We start from the raw sequence: 18,754 nt of genomic DNA, 5'->3' as shown, positions 1-18,754 counted from the left end.
TAGTTCAACCTAATATGAAAGCAGTGCCTACTAATTAATTAATAGAAGCCACAATATGTTCATATTGTACTGGTGACCAGTATTTCTTCTCTTGGGAAAATGGTAGGTGGACTGCCACCAGGCTACCTCTGGTTGTTGAAGTCTACAGCAAAAGTATGTATAAATTATGTTGTATGTCATGAAAATTTGCTATTAAGCAAAAGGAAAAAGGATGAGGAAGGGGCAACTATAATTGAAAATCTTCATACACTTTCCATTTACTTTGTTGTACCGACGTCATGAAAATTTTTACATGAACTTGGAGGTTGCAGCCTCAACGGGGAATAAATAGGAGTCCATTTTCAAATGAAAGTTGCGACCTTTTAGTAAAAAAAAAAAAAGGTGTGCTGTTTACCTCATTTTTCTGATGATGATGATTCCCATAAACATACATGTGTTTATCTCATTTTTCCATTTTCATATTCTAAAAAAATTTACAACACATTCTCAATTACTTTTTTCTATTTGAAAACACCACCCCAATTTTATTGGCAACAATGAGACATTTCATAGATGAGTGGTTGCCATTTCGACGGTTGAAGTGGTGAAAGGTTGGTCATCAATTTGATTTCTTTGAGGACTATTCTCCTCAAATGTAAACATATAAGCCTAGGCATCGGGCCAGGCCGACCTAACACCCGAAACATAGGCTTGGCCTCGGCCCGACTATTCAAACACGATCCTCAGTCCAGCCCGATTAAATTAAAAATATATATTTTTAATATAAAATAATATATAAATATAATTATTCGTAATAAAATATTATATATATATATATATAAATTAATAAACTAAATATTAAAAAAAATATCGAACCCACATAGGCTTATGAGGCCCAACCGAGCCGGCCTGTTAAATTATCAGGCCAACCCGGTGCCCTTTTTCTCATGTTTAGACCCGAGTCCGAGTCGGACCGAATACCAAGTACCCACAGGCAACTTAGATGTCTCATTCCCACATGAGTCTCCAATAAGTCTTCAACCCTAAAAACAAAAGGAAAGAGCTTCGACCTCTTTAAATACTGTCTTTTCTTTCACTCCCCACATAAATATTGATCAAATAATTGAGACGATAAAACTAATGAGGTACACAGCCGCATTGATCAGAGATGAGTCGGTCAATGGCACAATAAATTAAGACGGAAAGAAACACAGTAACAGAAATTGAGAAAAAAAAAAGTTCTTTCTCTCTCTCTCTTTTTATATATATATATATATATATATAAAAAGCCGGATGTTGTTGGATGGCACTAAAACCATCATCAACTATCGTTACACCATAATGTTGCTACCATCAATTTAGTAACAAATTTTATAGTGAAAAAGTTTTAAATTTTAATCATCCTACAATATTAAGCACATGGTAGCCTTGAATAGCAATTAAAAATGTGCCAATATGAATCATTGCTAAAAACACTAATTGTTGCATCATAAATCATCGTTAACATCCATGACTTCCTTATTCTATTGACACATTATAATTTTTATATCCATCAATTGCATCGAGCGGCTCTCTCTTTCTCCCCACCTTTGACCAAGTGATGGATAGTGCAACTGGTCGGGTTGGGTGGCGTGTTATAATCACGTCCTGAGTTTGATTCTTGAAAGGTGCTATCATAATGGTATTAAAGAGTAGTGTTGTTCTTAAGATTAGAAGTGCCATTATAAGGTCAAGTAGACTGGTTCTTGTCCTCTTTTTTTTCTCTTGTCCCTCAAGAATACAATAAAAAAAAAGAAAAGAAAACACCGGCAGTGGGAGCAGATGCAAAAGGGGAGAGTAAAGGTCGGTAAAAGCGGCAATGGCAGCGGATGCAAAAGGGCGGAGTAGAAGTCGGTAGCAGATAAATGGGAAGACAAGGGAGGGAAGGTGAGGGAGAGGGAGAAAAGTTCCTTTGTTCCCTTCTTTTTTAGTCCCTTCTTTTTTAGTGATGGTTGTCATTTTCAACCCGGAAAAACACACTGAAGAATTGTAAAACCATGGAGTTCAAAAAGGCTGTGACACCACAGAGAATTGGGTACGTTCATTCCAAAAGCAGCTTTGAAACTCTGATTCCTCCGCCATGGCAGATTGAGGGCGGAATCCACCACCTCTTGTCTTTACCTTTTTTCCTCCAAAAGCCAGTTCAGGACTCTCTCCCTCTCCCTCCTCAATGTAGAAGGATTAGAATGAAATTCGACCAGTTGTGTCAAATTCATATGCACTCTAGGTATCGAAAAGATTAGAATGAAAATGATCTCACATAGACTCTACATGGGACTTGCAAGAGAAAAATCAAAGCTGCTTTAATCTTGTTCTTCTTAACTTGCTTTTTATTTGCTTTTTTTAACATAGAAAGAAGTGGACTGGACAAAGCTACAGCAGATTGAATCCTTTTGAGTTTTTTTTTTTTTTTGTCAAATAAGTAACTTTGACATGGACTGGTGTGGGAAATTGCCTGTAAGAACCAACATAAAATTGCTTATATCACATGCCATGCAATTATGTACATATCGAGGATACTAAAAATTTTCTGAAATTTGTGACAATGTGGAACTTTAAAACTTGAACTAATAAAAACTAAATGGTTTTAGTTCCTTGTTGAAATTAAAAAGCAACGTGGAGGCTTTCCTAATATGCAAAAAAGAGGTTAAAGATCGAAGGTTTCGATGATATAGAAAATGGGGATTTTTTTTTTTTGTTTATCCGCCCAAATAATGCTTTTCTACTTGGTCTATAGAAATATATAAAGATATATATATATATTATATCATTCACTATAGCAGAGTGTTGGTAAAGCAAGGTGAGAATATTAAATTGGCGTAGATGCATGTTGACCCAATTCCTGAGTCGCTTATTCAATCTGTGAACCGTTACTCTCGGTTGATGAAATCCGTGGGGAATCAAACGTGTACCCATAATGTGTTTATTACCAGACACACCCCTTCCAACTTATACTTGTTGGTCCAAGCCAGATTGCTTGTAATCTAGCAGCTCATATGGGCATGCTTAGTCAAGTAGAAGCTAACAAGGGAATCTTATTATTTGTTGTTGATGTTTTCAAATTCTTATTCACCAATTGGACTATATGCACGGGCGGAGCCAAGGTCGGGTCGACATGGGCCCTGGCCTCACCTCAATTTTTTTTTTAAAATTTACATGTAAATTTTTAAAAATTTCATTTGTTTTATATAAAAATTTTGAAAAATGATATTTTAGCCATAGTCAAAATTTAGAAACTTTAAGTCAGCCCGCCCCGTAAAAAATTTATGTCTTCATCCCTTACTATATGCATGTTATGATCTCCATTCAAGGGGTCCAAGGCTCAAATCTCAATGCTGCAGTGTGTTGTTTCTCTTAGCTGCAAACAATGGCATGCATGACATACGAGTTGAATGTTAAACCTAAGCCCTTAAACAAATCAATACCTTGGAAGCATAAGAGTATGTTCTTGAGAGTTTTATGCCCAGTATGATTTCTCCTAAATAGACATTAAAACAAAAACGTGCAAGCACAATTTATTGACCGTCTAACTCATCCCATTCTACCAAGTAAGCTCACTCACAGTTCGCTGACCAAGTCATTATGTGCTAGGTGCAAGCCAGACTAATTCAAACCATGAGCTACCTTGTCCAATGCCTGGCCTGACCCTTGTACCAGTTGATATGTATTATTTTCAAACTCACCTCTCTCTCCCTCTCTCTCTCTCTAGAGTTGATTGATAAGTTGATATATGTTTACTTTATCAACTTCCCTTTTCTTCTCTCTCTAGAGTTGATTGATAAGTTGATGTATGTGTTACTCTCTCTTTTTCTCTCTCTTCCACATGCTCACAAGTAGCAATAAAGGTCCCACCTTTTTTGCTAAGGCAGACTGATAGTGATCACCTAGTGGGTCACCAACCACTCCATCCTCACTAATTCATCTTAAAAGTATTATCTGACAAAAGAGTGCCGCCCTTAAGATAAGGCCACACAACCCTCATCTGCACAATCAGTGATCTTTTTTCTCATTGATTTCTCAATATGGAGCAAATTATAGCTAGCTGCTTCTTCTGGAGTCTGTTTTTCTTTGGGACTTAACAAAGACCCACCATGAAAATGTGATCAAAAGCAACTATTGAGAAGTTGGTGTCCACAAAGAATAATTGCATATTTTCAGCATTGCTTGATGCAAACGGGTCGGATCCGCTATAGGGATTTGTCACTATTAGTTGTACTGGATTTCATTTCTGTCGGACTGCCATTTTGTTAGCTGTTCGGTCCACATCCAACCCATTTGAGTCGCCATTTTTCCGTCATGAGAACAATTAAAATTTAGGTCTTTTAGTGGTACGAGCAGGTGGAGTATTTTATCTTACCACCCAACAAGAGAGCCAAAGCCCCCACCCTTCCCACATCCTTCTATGATACCAGGCTTGGGTTCGGTGCCTTGAGTTGATGTCACGTATGCTTCAACTTGCATATCTGTGCTTTCCTTTTACAACACCAGAAGAAATTGACACCTCGGGATAAACTCAAGACAGAAAGTAGTCTCCCATCAGTCTCACCCTATCTATTGGACCAACCACACCAGTAGGGGATTGGAGATAAACAAGGGTTTTTGTCATTTTTTGTTGTACCAATTTCTATTGAAAGGAGTTCCAACATAACATGTTATATAGGATCCCTACTTTTCACTACTAAAAAGTTTTTTTGGGTCTTTTACTAAGCAATTACCACAGTAGCTACTGTGTGATTGGCATGGGCCACTTACTGGACGCTACGTGCTTCTCTCTATTTTAATATTTCAATACTAAAAAACTTTCCCTTCTTTTCTTGCGATTCTTTTTTTTAATGTTTACTTGGATGATATCACCTTTAACATAAATCCTTCAATCTTTTGACTTGCTGGATAAACTCATCTTGCATTTTTAAAGCTCAACTCGAGTGTCATGCATAAATTCAAATCTACTTGGTATGAACTGTTTTGCCGTCCAATTATACTATAATTAAAGGAGCAATTTATTATAGATGACCAAATTCTTCTATTTTTTAAGACCTTGGTATTTACAATGCTATAAAAAATATACACATGACGCGTCGAGGGATCCAATCGTCGATTCTTATCAGATATATCTTATTAAATTCAAATGACTGTCCTATGAAAAACGAGTATATGATGACGTTTTCACCGATCCAATGCTCGATACTGATCAAATTTATATTGTTTAATTTATCTGAAGCTATGTATATTAAATTTGAAATGAAATAACTTACTATAAGTTTAAGAGAACCTTTATTTATCTTGCTGCTTGGACTAAAAAGTCAATACCATAAAGACTTATATATATATATATATATTATAATCTACTTTTTGTCTTCTAAAAACCCGAACAAAAATAAAAATGACCATTATACGTAGAAGTTTCAAATGCTAATAACCAAGTAATGGAAATTTTAGTTTTTATTAGTGCTTTTAAAAAGAAAAAAAACTATATATATATATAAATAATAATAATAATAATAATAATAATAATAATAATAATAAATGTGAGTTGAGTCAGCAGTTAGGAATCCTAGGGAGGGCACTAAAAATTACAGTTTGTGGCAGCATGTAAGGACGCTTGTCTGGAGAAAGGAATAAATATTATTTATATATAAAAAGAGAACGATACTTAGGCCGCACATGGCCTAAGTCAGGACCCAAGGACTGACCAAGACCAAGCTTGGTCATCCCTCAAGTACCGGAAGTCACATGAAAGTTACCATGATCTAACTCCATTTTGGTTCTTCAATAGAAACTTTGTTTTATTATTTTCTTTATTTTATTGAAGAAAGTACACCTAATGAGTCGGCTTAATCACTCACTTAGGGTTGTCAAACCCAATTAAATATGCTTGCTTTGATTTGTCCAAATAGTATTTGATGGTAATAATAATATTGTGTTCTTAAAACACCATGTTCTTTAATTTGAGAAACATAATCTATATTATTGTCATTATTTCTAAATCCAACAATGAAACATCTGCCATAATCAATCCATAATTTTAAAATAAGAACATAAAACTTTGGGACATATGATTGGTTGGAAGCTTTTGCTCTTTTTTTTAAATAGAATGAAATACTCTTACTACTTACCTATAGATCACAATTCACTTCAAGGAGCTTGGCACATTTGGTTGGGCTTGCGGCTAATCGCCTAGTTCAGGCACGAGTATATAACACATGGCACCATTGAATCAATTTGCGACAGTTCCCATTCAAATCAAATTGGTCGATGTGGCCGATTTTATGCCGATTCTAATTGCATTATTAGACTAATTAAGCCAAGATTAGATCAAAGTTTTTTTTTTTTTTAATCAGAGATGGTCATATGTCCTTTGAAAAATAATATGGATTTGGATCCAGATCAGATCTAACTCATGATTGTATAGTAATTGCAATAAAGGCTGTTTAGGTGTCCAAATTCATACCTTAAAAGCCGTAAAATCATAATTATTATGGCATTGATTAATATAATCAGTGATTTAAGATTCTCTCTCTTCTGTCTCTCTCTCTAACCTTCTCTCTTTAACCCCAAGTCGATGCTGGCTTTCTGACCAAAAAAGGAATGAGGACAACAGTGTTCAGTACCATTTTATTTTAATAAATAGAAAAAAATATAAATTAATTAAAAAAGTGGAATTACCAGTGAGTTTGTCATCGTAGGTGCTGAGTCCAAAGTCGTGGTCACCTGCACGAGCCAAACCTGAATCCTAGCCGAGCCGATTTAGCCGGCTCGCGAGGTGGCGCATGCGTCCACCCACCGTCTGACGACCAAATTTCTCTCCCTCTCTCTCTTTCCTGGAGAAGCAAGTGATGACAGTACAGAGCGAGAGAGAGAGAGAGTGAAAGAGACAAGGAGAGAGAGGCTGATATTGTTTTATTTCCTTTTGTATGTTCTTCTTCTACTTGAGAAGAGGAGGGGAAAGTTCCTGGTTGAATTTTTGGATTCTGTTGTAGTTCTGGGTAGGTAAACCCCTAGCACTAAACCTCTACCTCTCTCTCTCTCTCTCTCGTGTTCAGGTTCAATTGTGCTGTGCATTCGATCCGATTATTGTCTTTAACATTTGAAAAGTTTCTAGTAGTTTTTGGTTGATGGTTGATGGTGGGGAGGAGGGATTCTGGAGGCAATTGGGTGTGGACACGTTGGTTGGGGAGGAGTGCGGGGTCTCAAATTTGGAGATCTGGAAATGGGTTTTGTTTCTACGAGCAGTTTGTTTGATTTGATCATGTGGGTCCTCGTTAGTTTGATGTTCTTGGTGTCTTGGCGTTAGTGGTCTTGCTCCATTTGTAGTCTCCTTGCTGCTTTCCTTTGTGAAGAGATGCCTCCTCCTATTGCGGTTTGAATTTGTTCTTTGTGGTTGTCTTCTGTTATGGAAGACCTGGAGCTGTCGGCAGTTCTTTGGCTTGACACTGCGGGCAATAGGTTGTCTGAGTCGGATCTTTATTTTCTGAAATGGAGCGGTTTTGGTTGAGTTGACTTGTTCCTATAGCAATACAAGCTGAAATTTTAAGTGTAATTCTTGGAATACCCTGTTCCTGGGAGTCGTCAAATCTGATTATATGGATGAAGGTTGGTCTGTGACTCTGCAGTGTTGATTTACGGCTGAATGTGACCAGATCTTTTCTTTTATAGAATGAGGCCTTGTCTAAGTTTGAATTTTGTAGACTTCTTCGGATTTGTTGTGGTGTGCAAGAGGATTTGTCGTAATTTTTCTGGTTCTTGAAAATCCGTTCTATGGTTTCAATTGCTGGATTCGCTTTGGTTTTCGGGCGGCTTTTGATGCATGTCGGTGTCAAGTAAGAAGATTACGTTGGATTTATTCACTTGCTTCGATTCGTAACTTTGACTTGAATCCGTTGGTTACGTCGATTGGTCTCACTATCATCTTCATTTCTTACTTCTGTTGATATTTGCGGCGCAGGTACAATATCTGTTTCTCGGTCGTTGGATTTTTCTTCTGACTCTGCTGAACGAGAATCATGACGAGGCAGCTTGTTGAGATTCATCCAACTGAACTAAAGTTTATATGTATGTTTAGTTGTGCCTTTTCTGTTTGCTGATCAGTTTTTTAGGCATGTGGGTTTGGTTTCAATATTATTCCATAGACCCTTTCCTTTTTCCCTTTCCATCATTTCATTTCATGTGAAATTGCGTCTGCTTGTAAATTTGATGCTATGAGAGGTTGCGGTGGATGCTACTTAGCGCACCATTCTGTTATAGCCCAAATTTAAGATTCTTACCTCTTTCTGTTTTTTACTGTGGGCGACTACTTAGAAATTGTCCCACAACTATCAAAATATACATTTAACTTTCCTTTGACGAGGCAAATAGAAGCAATTCTTCTTTTTCAGTTTTAGAAAATTCAGAACAAAGATACACTTATGGAACCACATAAATTTGTGTATGTAGTAGATGACGATTCATAAGCTTTGCATATCTTGCACTTTTATCCTGCACATAATCCCAGTAACTAGAGATTTGGTTTATTTTGAATGACATCACGAGCATTAAATGGCAAGATCCTTGCAAGCTATTGTTAGTGAGACTGCCGCAACAACGCTCCCCACCCCACCCCAACAAAAAAAAAAATCTCATAACGTTTGCTAGATTCTGGCTTCTGGTGCTATTACATCTAGAGACCAACATGATAGTTTCCAACATAGATTCTTATCTTATTCAATGTTTAACTTGGCTCTTACTTTCTTATAATTCTATCTACCTGTCAAACCTCTGCTGGCAGTTTGAACCAAAAACGTCACATTAACATATCCTGCTCCTGCAAGGAGAGGTCATGAGAGTTCCGAATAGATATCTAATGTTCTCTTCTGAGGCCCTTGCCAACACTTCACCACTATGAATGTTGACTTCTCCATCGTTCGCAAAGGATTTGAAATTGTAGATCCTATACTAACCAAGTGACTATGGTGAAATGCTCGTGCCTGTTTCTCTCTGTGCTTGTACGTGCATATGTGCATCTCATGGCCTGTATCTGTGTAACAACAAATTGCACTATTGATTTGTGTAGTGAGATATCATATGCTTTATATTTTCTTGAGTGGTATGCATTGTTTTTTTAAGCTGCAAACTGAAATGAGTTCTAACTTGTAACATCTTAATTCTTTTTTTGTTGCATAGTTGAGTTGAAAAAGCAAAGTTCCTGCTCCATTCAGCTGTTCAACACTTCTGACCAATACATTGCATACAAGGTTTGACTTCACTTTTTGTGTCAAAATTTCTGCTTGACAAAGTTGAACTATTTTTGTATAAAGAAATTTTCAACTCATTTTCCTAAGTAGGTTTTCACAAAATAAAACGCCACCTAATTTTTTTTTTTTAAATATAAATATGTAGCCCAGAAAAATGAAAAAACTGAAAAAAAAAACTGATGATGAATTGCCTTGGCAGGTGAAAACTACGAGTCCAAAGAAATACTGTGTGCGACCCAATGTTGGAGTTGTTTCGCCACATTCACCGTGTGAAATTATAGGTGAGTTTAAGCATTTGAACCCTGATTGTTGAATGACCTGAGGCAGTAGCCTACTGCATGCTTGTGTTGTCTTCTGTTGAAGACTTGAAGGAATACAAATTTCCTGCTTCCATGGGTCTGGATTGTCCAGAGACCCCATTTTTTGACCTCAGTATTTTTATCCCTTAATATACTTGTGTTATACATTTTTTCCTGCTTGACCTTCATCATCTGTCCTTCAGTTACAATGCAAGGGCAGCGAACTGCTCCACCTGATATGCAGTGTAAGGACAAGTTCCTTGTTCAAAGCACAGTTGTCCCAGAAGGGACCACGATGGATCAAATTACCTCGAATATGGTGAGCCTGTAGAGTCTTTTAAAGGGAATCCAATCTTCTCCTTTCAGTTTTGGTGAGCCTTGTACTTTTGTATTGCAGTTTACCAAAGAAAATGGTGGAATTGTTGATGAGAAGAAGCTGAAGGTGGCTCTTATCAGCCCTCCTCATTCTCCAGTCTTGCAGCCTATTAGTGGTGTAACAAATCAGGAGCCTGTTTTTGGAACTCCTAAGCCAGTGGAGCAAGACAATTCTTCTAGTGAAGATAGTCATGAAGATAGTCCGCCACCACCACCTCAGACTGTAAGATATCCATCATCTGTTTTTTTATGGACTAATAGTTCAGAGGAAGCATACATACTTTAGTATTCTTTTGTCCTGTAAGTTTCAGAAACTACAGGACATCATTCTGTGTTTGTGGATCATATGACGTCATCTGTGTGTGCACTCAACACAGTTTCACAACCTGATGAGGTGTTGTCTAAATATAAAACCAGAATGAAGCATGTATATTTGAAGAATAAAAGTAAGGCTGCTAACCACACAAGGAACAATCGCTTGAGCAAGAATAAGAGGTTCCTGCACAGCTTAGGCTCAGGCTGGGGATCATGTTGAGTAGGATCGAGCTTGAGCTAGAAAAGCCAAACTCAAAGTCTGTGTATGTGTGTGTATGCATGATCATGTCTACTTGTCTGTCTGTGTGCATGCACGCCTATGTTTGTGTATGTGTCAGTGGACATGTTCCAATGTGAAGCAATTATCAAACTCTGGACTGCCTTTTGCAGTCATATGCCTCAACTGTCTGTACTGTGTGATTTAAATTTCAAAGAAAAGGTTTATGTTTTGACATCAAAGGCTGTGGAAATAGAGTGAGCACCAACTGTTCCTTCTTGACCAAATAAAACATGAGTGTCTTGTTATCTGGCTTCTTGGTCTGGAGAAGGATCCCAATGAGCAAACCATCCAAGGTCATCAGCTATCCAATTATGACTCGTTCTCACACATAACTAGGTAGCATGACTCCTGATTTCAGAAGCCTTCTAGATAGACAGAAAGTGTGTGAAATTCTTATGAATGTTGTTCTCCAATTCGGGTTTAGGGCTCACGTCTTAATGAACATAGAGAATTCTATTTTTAAAGCAAGGTTCTTATTAGTTGGTTTTAACCAAAGAAGCATGTACAATCCAGTGCACCAATGTATTATGGAAAATTCTACTTGGTTTAAATTTTTGGGTTTTGGAGGGGCAGGTTGGCTTGAGGCCCTTCATTCCCATGTCAATTTTAGATTAATCTTGTTGTCCGTGATTGGTGAAACTTTGTTTGACTGTTCGGATTTTTTTGCAGAATTCCTTCTCAGGGATACAAAAGGTATTGTTTGCCAGTATGTCCATTTCATTCTTGATCTGCTTGATGTTGGTGCTTGTTTTTTGACAGCCTGCCGTTGACATCACCTTTCCTGCATGGTCAGGCTTGTGCATAATCCTAGAAACCAGTATGTGACAAATACATGAAAAGACTTACCTGTAGACATAGGTTTCATTTCTTTGTCAGCTTCTTACCTGTTGGTCTTTGATATTTCATATGCATAGTGTTTTTTGGAAGTTGAATGAATGCGTGTGCAATTTACCTTGAATGGATACCATATGGGTCTGGCCATAGACAGAGGGATATTATATTTTTGATCGAGTTTTTTGGCATTACTACTATATGATAGAGCAAAATAGATAGTGTAGCCTTGCTCAGGGCAAGCAACTTGCCGATAATTTGTACTGTCTCTGTGAGTAAGCTTTTCAAGGTTAAGGAATGTTTTTGTGCTTTCTCTTCCACTGGATCATGTGAAATGAAAATTGCCTTACTACTGCTACTTGTTTTTCAGTAATCATGCCTTGTTTCCTGACAGGTACCGAGGCTATCACTGCCTGTTGAGGAACTAAAACCAAAGGTGACTGAGGCTGAGGTAAGGAAGCTAGAAATGAAGCTGAATGAGGCAGATGTTGGGAAACCAACAGCAGAGCTAACTGAGGCAGATGTTGGGAAACCAACAGCAAAACTAACTGAGGCAGATGTTGAAAAACCAACAGCAAAGCTCGATGTTGAGAAACTAACAGTAAAGCTGAACGAGGCAGATATCCAGAAACTAACAGTAAAGCTGAATGAAGCAGATGTTGAGGAACTAAAATCAAAATTGGATGAGGTCAGCTTGGGCTTTCTTTTCATTTCTTGGTAGCTTTAATGTAAACAAATATTTCTTGTGGTAGATTTTGTTTGGCCTTTTGTTGGCACGAAAGCTTTCTATAAATTTTCTTCGGTAGAAGTCTTTAGGTCTTATAACTTATATAAGGACCATATAACTAACTTGCTGGGTGAAAAATGAGAAAATGCATTTTAATAGGCTGATATGTTTAGTTTTGCTTGAAGTGTTTGAACAACTTGAAGCGACCTAGCCTTTTCATATTCTCTTCAATATTTGTATGGAGGTGAAATGTTAAATCTTTAGGTGGCTGTCTTGAATGGATGCATGAAATGCAGTTGTTAGTACAATATTTTGTCATGTTCCTAGGAGGCTTTCTTGAATAGATCCATGCAATATAGTTGTCAGTATAATCTTTTGTCATGTTCCTAAATGCATGACGTGTGCAAATCAGGTGACTTTTAGCAGCTAGCCGGGCTACTTTGAAGTGCTTTAGATGGCGTAGTATGTCCTGGTTGTTCTGCTCAATAAATATGTGCTGCCTATCTTAGAAGTAAAAAGAGATTTAAGGAAAGGCCTCCACAAGTCTGGAAAAATTTTTCCAAGAACCTTGAACTCATCATTTATATTATATATTATAAAATAAAATTCAGAGGATGAGGGTACTATTTAAAATTGTAAAGTATGTCATATGGAAATTGCAATTCTGAGGATTTCAGACATGGAAATGTGATTTTTATGATATGTCAAGAGGAAACTAAAAAGTACTTCCACCACTACTGTTATTATTATGGGCAAGATAGGGTTGTGCAGACCCTTATAAGTCCCTGTATTAAACATAAGACTGACTTCAAGTTGCAGATCATGATTCCTCTCCCCCTGGCCAGGTTGACAGATCGCTCGTTGGCCCTTTTTTTTGTATAAGTAACAGCATAAATACTTTCCGGATTATTAAAAAAAATCAATACCACCATATGCTGCTTGCCATGTTCCATACATCAGATAAAATTATTAAAGGCATGTTACAATGTTATTTGATATATTCTTTTGTAGACATGGGACCCGAAACTGCATGATCCATGGATCAGGACTCCATTGATCCAATCCTTAGTTCAACTCTTCATTCTGACATTAAATTGTGTCATGATCTTATTCTTGCAGGCTGAGAAAATAATAAGAAGCCTAAGAGAAGAAAAGAATGCCATCATTCAGCAGCAGGAATCATTGCGACAAGAACTTGTTAGTAACTCCATTTTTTATTCTGCATTAGACAAATTAATCTCTGATCGTGCTTGCTGCGTAACGCCTTATTGGTCTTCTGTTATTTCTGTTCCCTTCTTTTCTTTTTCATTTAAGTTCTTTCATTCGGTCTTCATGTCTTTTACTTGACATTTCTTTCTGTTCTTTTGTTTTAGATGGTAGCCAAACGAAGAAGTCCTCAAGTTCGAGCAGGTTATCCATTTCTTTTTGTTTGTTTTATTGGCCTTGTTGGCTTAATTTTTGGACGCATGTTAAGCTCCTAAGAGACTTTCCATCCAAAATCGGAAGAGAGAGCACTTTCATGGTGCATATGGATGGAGCCATTTATTTCTGTATATATAGAATGATGATTTTATTTTCGTCGGTCTGATGTTTTTTTATGTAAAAGAGTACAGTATCTGCAAATAATATGAAAAATAGTGCAAGGTTTTGAATAGTTGTTCTGTTCTTGCTTATTAGTCTGTTCCTAGCTTCAAGGCGTGAGAAAGTTGCTACTACTGCTTTGTCTCTCTCTCTACTGCTCTGTCTCTGTCTCTCTCTCTTTCTGTGTGGATCTCCGAGTATGAGATCCCAAGTGTAAGCTGGTTGACTTGGGAGTAGAGAGATTTGAAAAACATTAATGGTCATACACCTGAATTCTTGTTATTCTGTATCCTGGTTTGTAGCCATTCTTGGGGAGATACTCACAGTCACAGCCATATTCGGTTTTGTATTTTCTTGCTCTCATCACCAAGAGGCAACTTTCTGTGCTGCAAAAGGTGGGGCCATTAAAACGTGGCAACAGTAGCATCTCGACACACCGAAAGCAGGCCTTGTACCTTATGATTTTATTTTGTGAAATGCTACTTCTATTGGGTTGGGTGGAGGCTTTGGCCTTCTACTAGGTGGTGGGAAACTCTGCTTACCTGGAGTATTTTGTTGCTCTCCTGTCCTGATAAATAGTCATTTTTGGATGATGAATTAAAACTATAGGGTAGGTTGATGTCAGCCATATTTGAGGGATTGATCATGACACTAGGAGAAATTTACATTTAGTAGCATATCTCTTCTCTTCCATTTTCTATTGCAACAAATAATGAAGGCGAGAATCTATTTTACATATTCTGAGGAGGAATTTACAACGTCATCTATCACATTCATGTGAGAAATAATGTAATGTCTTTCAGATTTGCAAATGAGTGGAAAGATTGGAAGTTGGAAAGATGGTAGGATATGTAAAGGTGCATATGAAAAGTGTGGAAAAATTTGTTGGATAATATATTTGCTGTTGTTAAAATTTTTGTGGAACAGGAAAGCTCATAGAGCTTCCAAGTTCCAAACCTATGTAACAATTCAAGCAGATCATCTAACATACAAACGGGAACAGGAGGAATTCTCCCATAGGAAACGGGGGAAATTTCTCTACGTGGAAATTCTACTAGTGAAAGTAGTCCCAACCTGAGATGTATCCAGGTGGGTCTATCTTTCCCTTTTCTTGTTGTATTCATGTGATTTTGGGAGGAAATTTCGCCTTTCTTGTGTGGTGCCTCGCAGTGGCGCACATATTTTGAAAGAAAATTTTCCTTGATCACATCCATTCACATGGGAAAGAGGGGACGCATTGATGAATGTGAGCCTTCTCACTCTTTAACACCCTTCTTCTATCATACGAAATTATTTCTTTCACATAGAAAAGGTTGAAACAGCCGGCTCCTAGATGTAACTTTCTAGGAAACTGAATTCTCTCTGTTTCATGTAACCAGTTATTCATCAGCCCCTATTGGGAAACTATCAATTTTGGACCTACTTTTTTCCTATAATTTTAAAAAAGTCACATTTTGTAGTTTTATCAATAAGATCTTCTTCATGAAAAAATATCAAATAGGGAATTAAAGTAAACTTCCGTTAAGCTGAGGGACAAAAGTCATTAGCTTCAATTTTTATTTTCTCGATATTACCTGCTATAACTAATTCACATTCTTCGTTCTTACTCTTTGGGTGTTATATTAGAGATTGTCAGATTGATAACTAATTCACATTCTTCGTTCTTACTCTTTGGGTGTTATATTAGAGATTGTCAGATTGATACAAGTAACTGAGAGTAAGAATGCAAGTTTGTCGAAGATAATATTGAGAAAATAAGTAATTGCAACTGAACATTTTTTTTGTTTCTTAAATTAACACTGAAGTATACTTCATACCCATATTTGATATTTTTGTATGAAAAATGTGACCTTATTAGAAAATTTTGAAAAAGTATTTATTTTTCCAAATTATAGACAAAGGATAGTCCCGAACAAGAAACTTTCCTGAGGCACAATTAATCCCTCTAATGCAAAAGGCCAGTATGTTGTTTTCTGGGCTTTTTACATTCTCTTAGATTATTCTTATCGTTTTGAGTATGAGAAAAGCGGAAAAACAAAGAACAAAAAAGCCAAATTCTATGCGACCCATAGGTGCTAATGCTATCCACCTCCAAAAGCTGATACAACCTTACAACATTGTGAAATGCTATTGTGGTAGTGAGATGCTTCTCTGAAGCCATCCGTTTCCAAACACTGATACTGTAATACAACATTGTGAAATGCTACTTCGAGTAGTGAGACTTGTAAATTTTTTGGGTCAAATAAGCTAGAAAAAGGTTCTTACATTCATGAACAATTAGAATTAAGACATGGTAAACACTACCAAAAAGCATAATTTCCTAGTAAATCTCCGCAAAATGCATGCCTGGAAAATGTGATTCATCTTACAAGGAAACGAAGAAAAATCTTCCCACAGGAAAGACAAGTTAAAAAGCGCTTTTAAAACAAAACCAAAGGATCTCTTCAAAGGAGAGGGAAAAAGAACCTGCCCAGACACACCACGGTAGTTTTCTGCAATCATTCTGATGCTTGCACTCCCACCACACGTCACAGAGTGAAAGAACTTCTAGACGCTGATGATGAGGAACCAGTTTTCATTTTCTCTTCCCAAAAAATGGCATCGATGGCAGTATCAGTTTTGGTATCTGAGCCTGTCAAGGGCAACCACCTGCCACGATTATATGATGAGAGACACCTTTCCCCCCTCCTCAAGAAGCGTCTTGCGCTAAGGCAGCTCAAGCAGATTCATGCCAAGCTGCTCCGCGGCGGCCTAAACCAAGACGTCGTTTTGGTCACCAAGATGGTGGGAGCCTGTGCTGTTTCAGGCGCCATGGACTACGCATACCTTCTTTTCAGAGGCACCCAACATCCTGACCTCGTCCTCTGCAACGCCATGCTTAAGGGCTATACTCAGAACGGCTTCATGAAGGAGGCCCTCCATTTCTATGTCCACGTCCTGGAAGGAGGATTCTTCTTCCCCGACCAGTACACCTTGCCTTATGTTTTCAAGGCCTGTGCTGCCCTGTTGGCTGTCACGGCTGGGCGGGCGGTTCACGCCATGTCGGTGAAGAGCGGCCTTGCTGGTGATGCTTTTGTGGGGAATTCGTTGGTTGATTTTTACGCGAAATGCGGGGATGTGGACTCCGCTTTGTGTGCTTTTTGCAGGATCGAAGAGCCTAATCCGATTTCGTGGAATATTTTGATTGGAAGTTTCGTGAGTAGTGGAGATATGGTGAGCGCACGCAAGTTGTTTGATGAAATGCCGGAGAGAGATGTTGCTTCTTGGAATACCATGTTGAGTGGTTATGCTAAGGCAGGTGATTTGGTGGAGGCACGCCGGGTGTTTGAGCAAATGCCTGAAAGGAATTTGGTGTCTTGGAATGCCATGATTGCAGCATATGCACAAAATGGAAAGGGTGAGCATGCTTTGATGGTGTTTTCACAGATGGTGGGGTCGAGCGTCAGCCCAGGAGTGGCTACCATGTTAACAGTTATGTCAATTGTGTCCAACATGTCAAATTCAGACAATGTGAATTGGGTAGTAGATCTTGCTGCGAGATCAGAATTTGCTAACTCAGTGTCAATTTTGACTGCCATTGTTAATCTTCATGCTAAATTTGGGAGGATCGATGATGCCTACCGTGTGTTTAGTGGGATCCATGATAAGGATACTGTATGTTATAATGCAATGATAGGCGGATTCACACAGAATCAAGAGCCCAGTAGGGCATTAGAGTTGTTTCGACGAATGCAATCAGAAGCCATCGAGCCAGATGCCATGACTATGGTGAGTGTGCTTTCAGCGTGTGCTCAGCTGGGTGCATTGGGCTTAGGTGAATGGGTTCATAACTATGTCGAAAGAAATGGGATACCTATGGATGTTTACTTGGGGACTGCATTAGTTGATATGTATGCAAGATGTGGAGACGTAGATAGTTCGTGGAGAGTGTTTATTAAGATGCCACAAAGAGATGTGGCTACTTGGAATGCCATGATAAGAGGTTTAGCTATGCATGGGCATGGCAATGGGGCTCTGCAACTATTCTTACAGATGGAGATTGAAGGTTATTCTCCGAATTACATCACATTTGTGGCGTTATTGAGTGCATGCAGCCATGAGGGCTTGGTGTCTCATGGTTTCAGTATTTTCAACTCCATGAAAGCTAAATATGGAATTATGCCCGGGATAGAACATTATGGTTGCATGGTTGATCTCCTGGGCCGTGCCAAGCATCTTGCTGAAGCTCGAGAGTTCATAGAGAAAATGCCAATTGAGCCTGATTCAGCCATATGGGCAGCATTGTTAAGTGCTTGTAGATTTCACCAGAACCTTGAGCTAGCCAAAGAAGCAACAGAAAAGCTCATCGCCTTGAACCCAAGCCATGATGGTAATTATGTCCTCTTGTCGAACATCTATGCCAAGGCTGGCAAATGGGAAGATGTTGCTAGAATGAGAGAAAGCATGAGATCTCAAGGTGTTAGGAAGACACCCGGTTGTAGTGCAGTAGAAATAGGGGATTCTGTTTATGAATTCACTGCTGGGGACAGGTCACACCCGCAGTGGGCCGAGATCTATGCAAAGTGGAATGAATTGGCTAAACAGCTGAAGCCGATGGGATACTCACCTGATACAGGAACTGTTTTAAGAGGCATTCTAGATGAGGAAGAAAAAGAACAGGCGTTGTATAGGCATAGTGAGAAGTTGGCAGTCTCTTTTGCGCTTATCACCACCAAGCCTGGAACACCCATTAGAATAGTGAAGAACCTTAGAATATGTGTTGATTGTCATCGAGCTTTTGAGCTTATTTCTTTGCTTCTTGGCAGAGAAATAACAATAAGAGATCGCAATCGTTTTCACCATTTTAGAGAAGGTCATTGTTCATGTAGAGGATATTGGTAGATTCAATTGATTCTAGCCTTACCCACCAGAATGTGGTCAGCAAACCAAAAGCTTCGTTAACTGCACTACTTTGATGATGCTCATACGCTATCATGTCACTTGCTCCATTCAATTTCTAGCACCAATGCATGAGGGTATGCTGGTTTGACAAAAAAGAATATCGTCCACTTCAAAGGTCACTAAACTGAATCATATTAATTAGAAGAGCCATAAATAG

The 18,754-nt window shown here is 38.2% G+C and overlaps 2 protein-coding genes across 4 annotated transcripts; both read left to right on the top strand.

The window, feature by feature from the left end:
• The first annotated feature begins 6,843 nt into the window (after positions 1 to 6,843).
• LOC116254799 (vesicle-associated protein 1-2-like) lies at positions 6,844 to 13,729 on the top strand. Of its 3 annotated transcripts, none has more exons than XM_031630383.2 (9): positions 6,844 to 7,004; positions 7,964 to 8,070; positions 9,178 to 9,248; positions 9,448 to 9,529; positions 9,751 to 9,866; positions 9,945 to 10,145; positions 11,743 to 12,036; positions 13,195 to 13,272; positions 13,449 to 13,729. In XM_031630383.2, exons 2-9 carry the CDS (start codon positions 8,022 to 8,024, stop codon positions 13,554 to 13,556), a joined length of 999 nt encoding a protein of 332 aa, XP_031486243.1. In that variant the 5' UTR covers positions 6,844 to 7,004; positions 7,964 to 8,021; the 3' UTR covers positions 13,557 to 13,729. The 3 variants fall into 3 exon arrangements, with proteins under 3 accessions (XP_031486243.1, XP_049933975.1, XP_049933976.1); XM_050078018.1 differs by having other exon boundaries at positions 6,844 to 7,008; XM_050078019.1 differs by lacking the exon at positions 6,844 to 7,004 and adding an exon at positions 7,047 to 7,838.
• Positions 13,730 to 16,021: 2,292 nt separating this feature from the next.
• On the top strand, positions 16,022 to 18,654 carry LOC116254967 (pentatricopeptide repeat-containing protein At1g08070, chloroplastic-like). Its single transcript, XM_031630646.2, has one exon. It carries the CDS (start codon positions 16,252 to 16,254, stop codon positions 18,535 to 18,537), a length of 2,286 nt encoding a protein of 761 aa, XP_031486506.1. The 5' UTR covers positions 16,022 to 16,251; the 3' UTR covers positions 18,538 to 18,654.
• The last annotated feature ends 100 nt before the right edge of the window (positions 18,655 to 18,754 follow it).

Source organism: Nymphaea colorata, chromosome 5 (assembly GCF_008831285.2).
Source record: "Nymphaea colorata isolate Beijing-Zhang1983 chromosome 5, ASM883128v2, whole genome shotgun sequence".
NCBI lineage: Eukaryota > Viridiplantae > Streptophyta > Magnoliopsida > Nymphaeales > Nymphaeaceae > Nymphaea > Nymphaea colorata.
This window is presented reverse-complemented; position numbering and strand designations above follow the sequence as displayed.

Bases quoted from the DNA above. Each gene is read 5' to 3' on its own strand.
- LOC116254799 (XM_031630383.2), top strand. From the start codon at position 8,022: ATGACGAGGCAGCTTGTTGAGATTCATCCAACTGAACTAAAGTTTATA. The intron at 9,530-9,750 runs GTGAGTTTAAGC...TCTGTCCTTCAG, and splicing joins TTCACCGTGTGAAATTATAG to TTACAATGCAAGGGCAGCGA. The intron at 9,867-9,944 runs GTGAGCCTGTAG...TTTGTATTGCAG, and splicing joins ATCAAATTACCTCGAATATG to TTTACCAAAGAAAATGGTGG.
- LOC116254967 (XM_031630646.2), top strand. From the start codon at position 16,252: ATGGCATCGATGGCAGTATCAGTTTTGGTATCTGAGCCTGTCAAGGGC.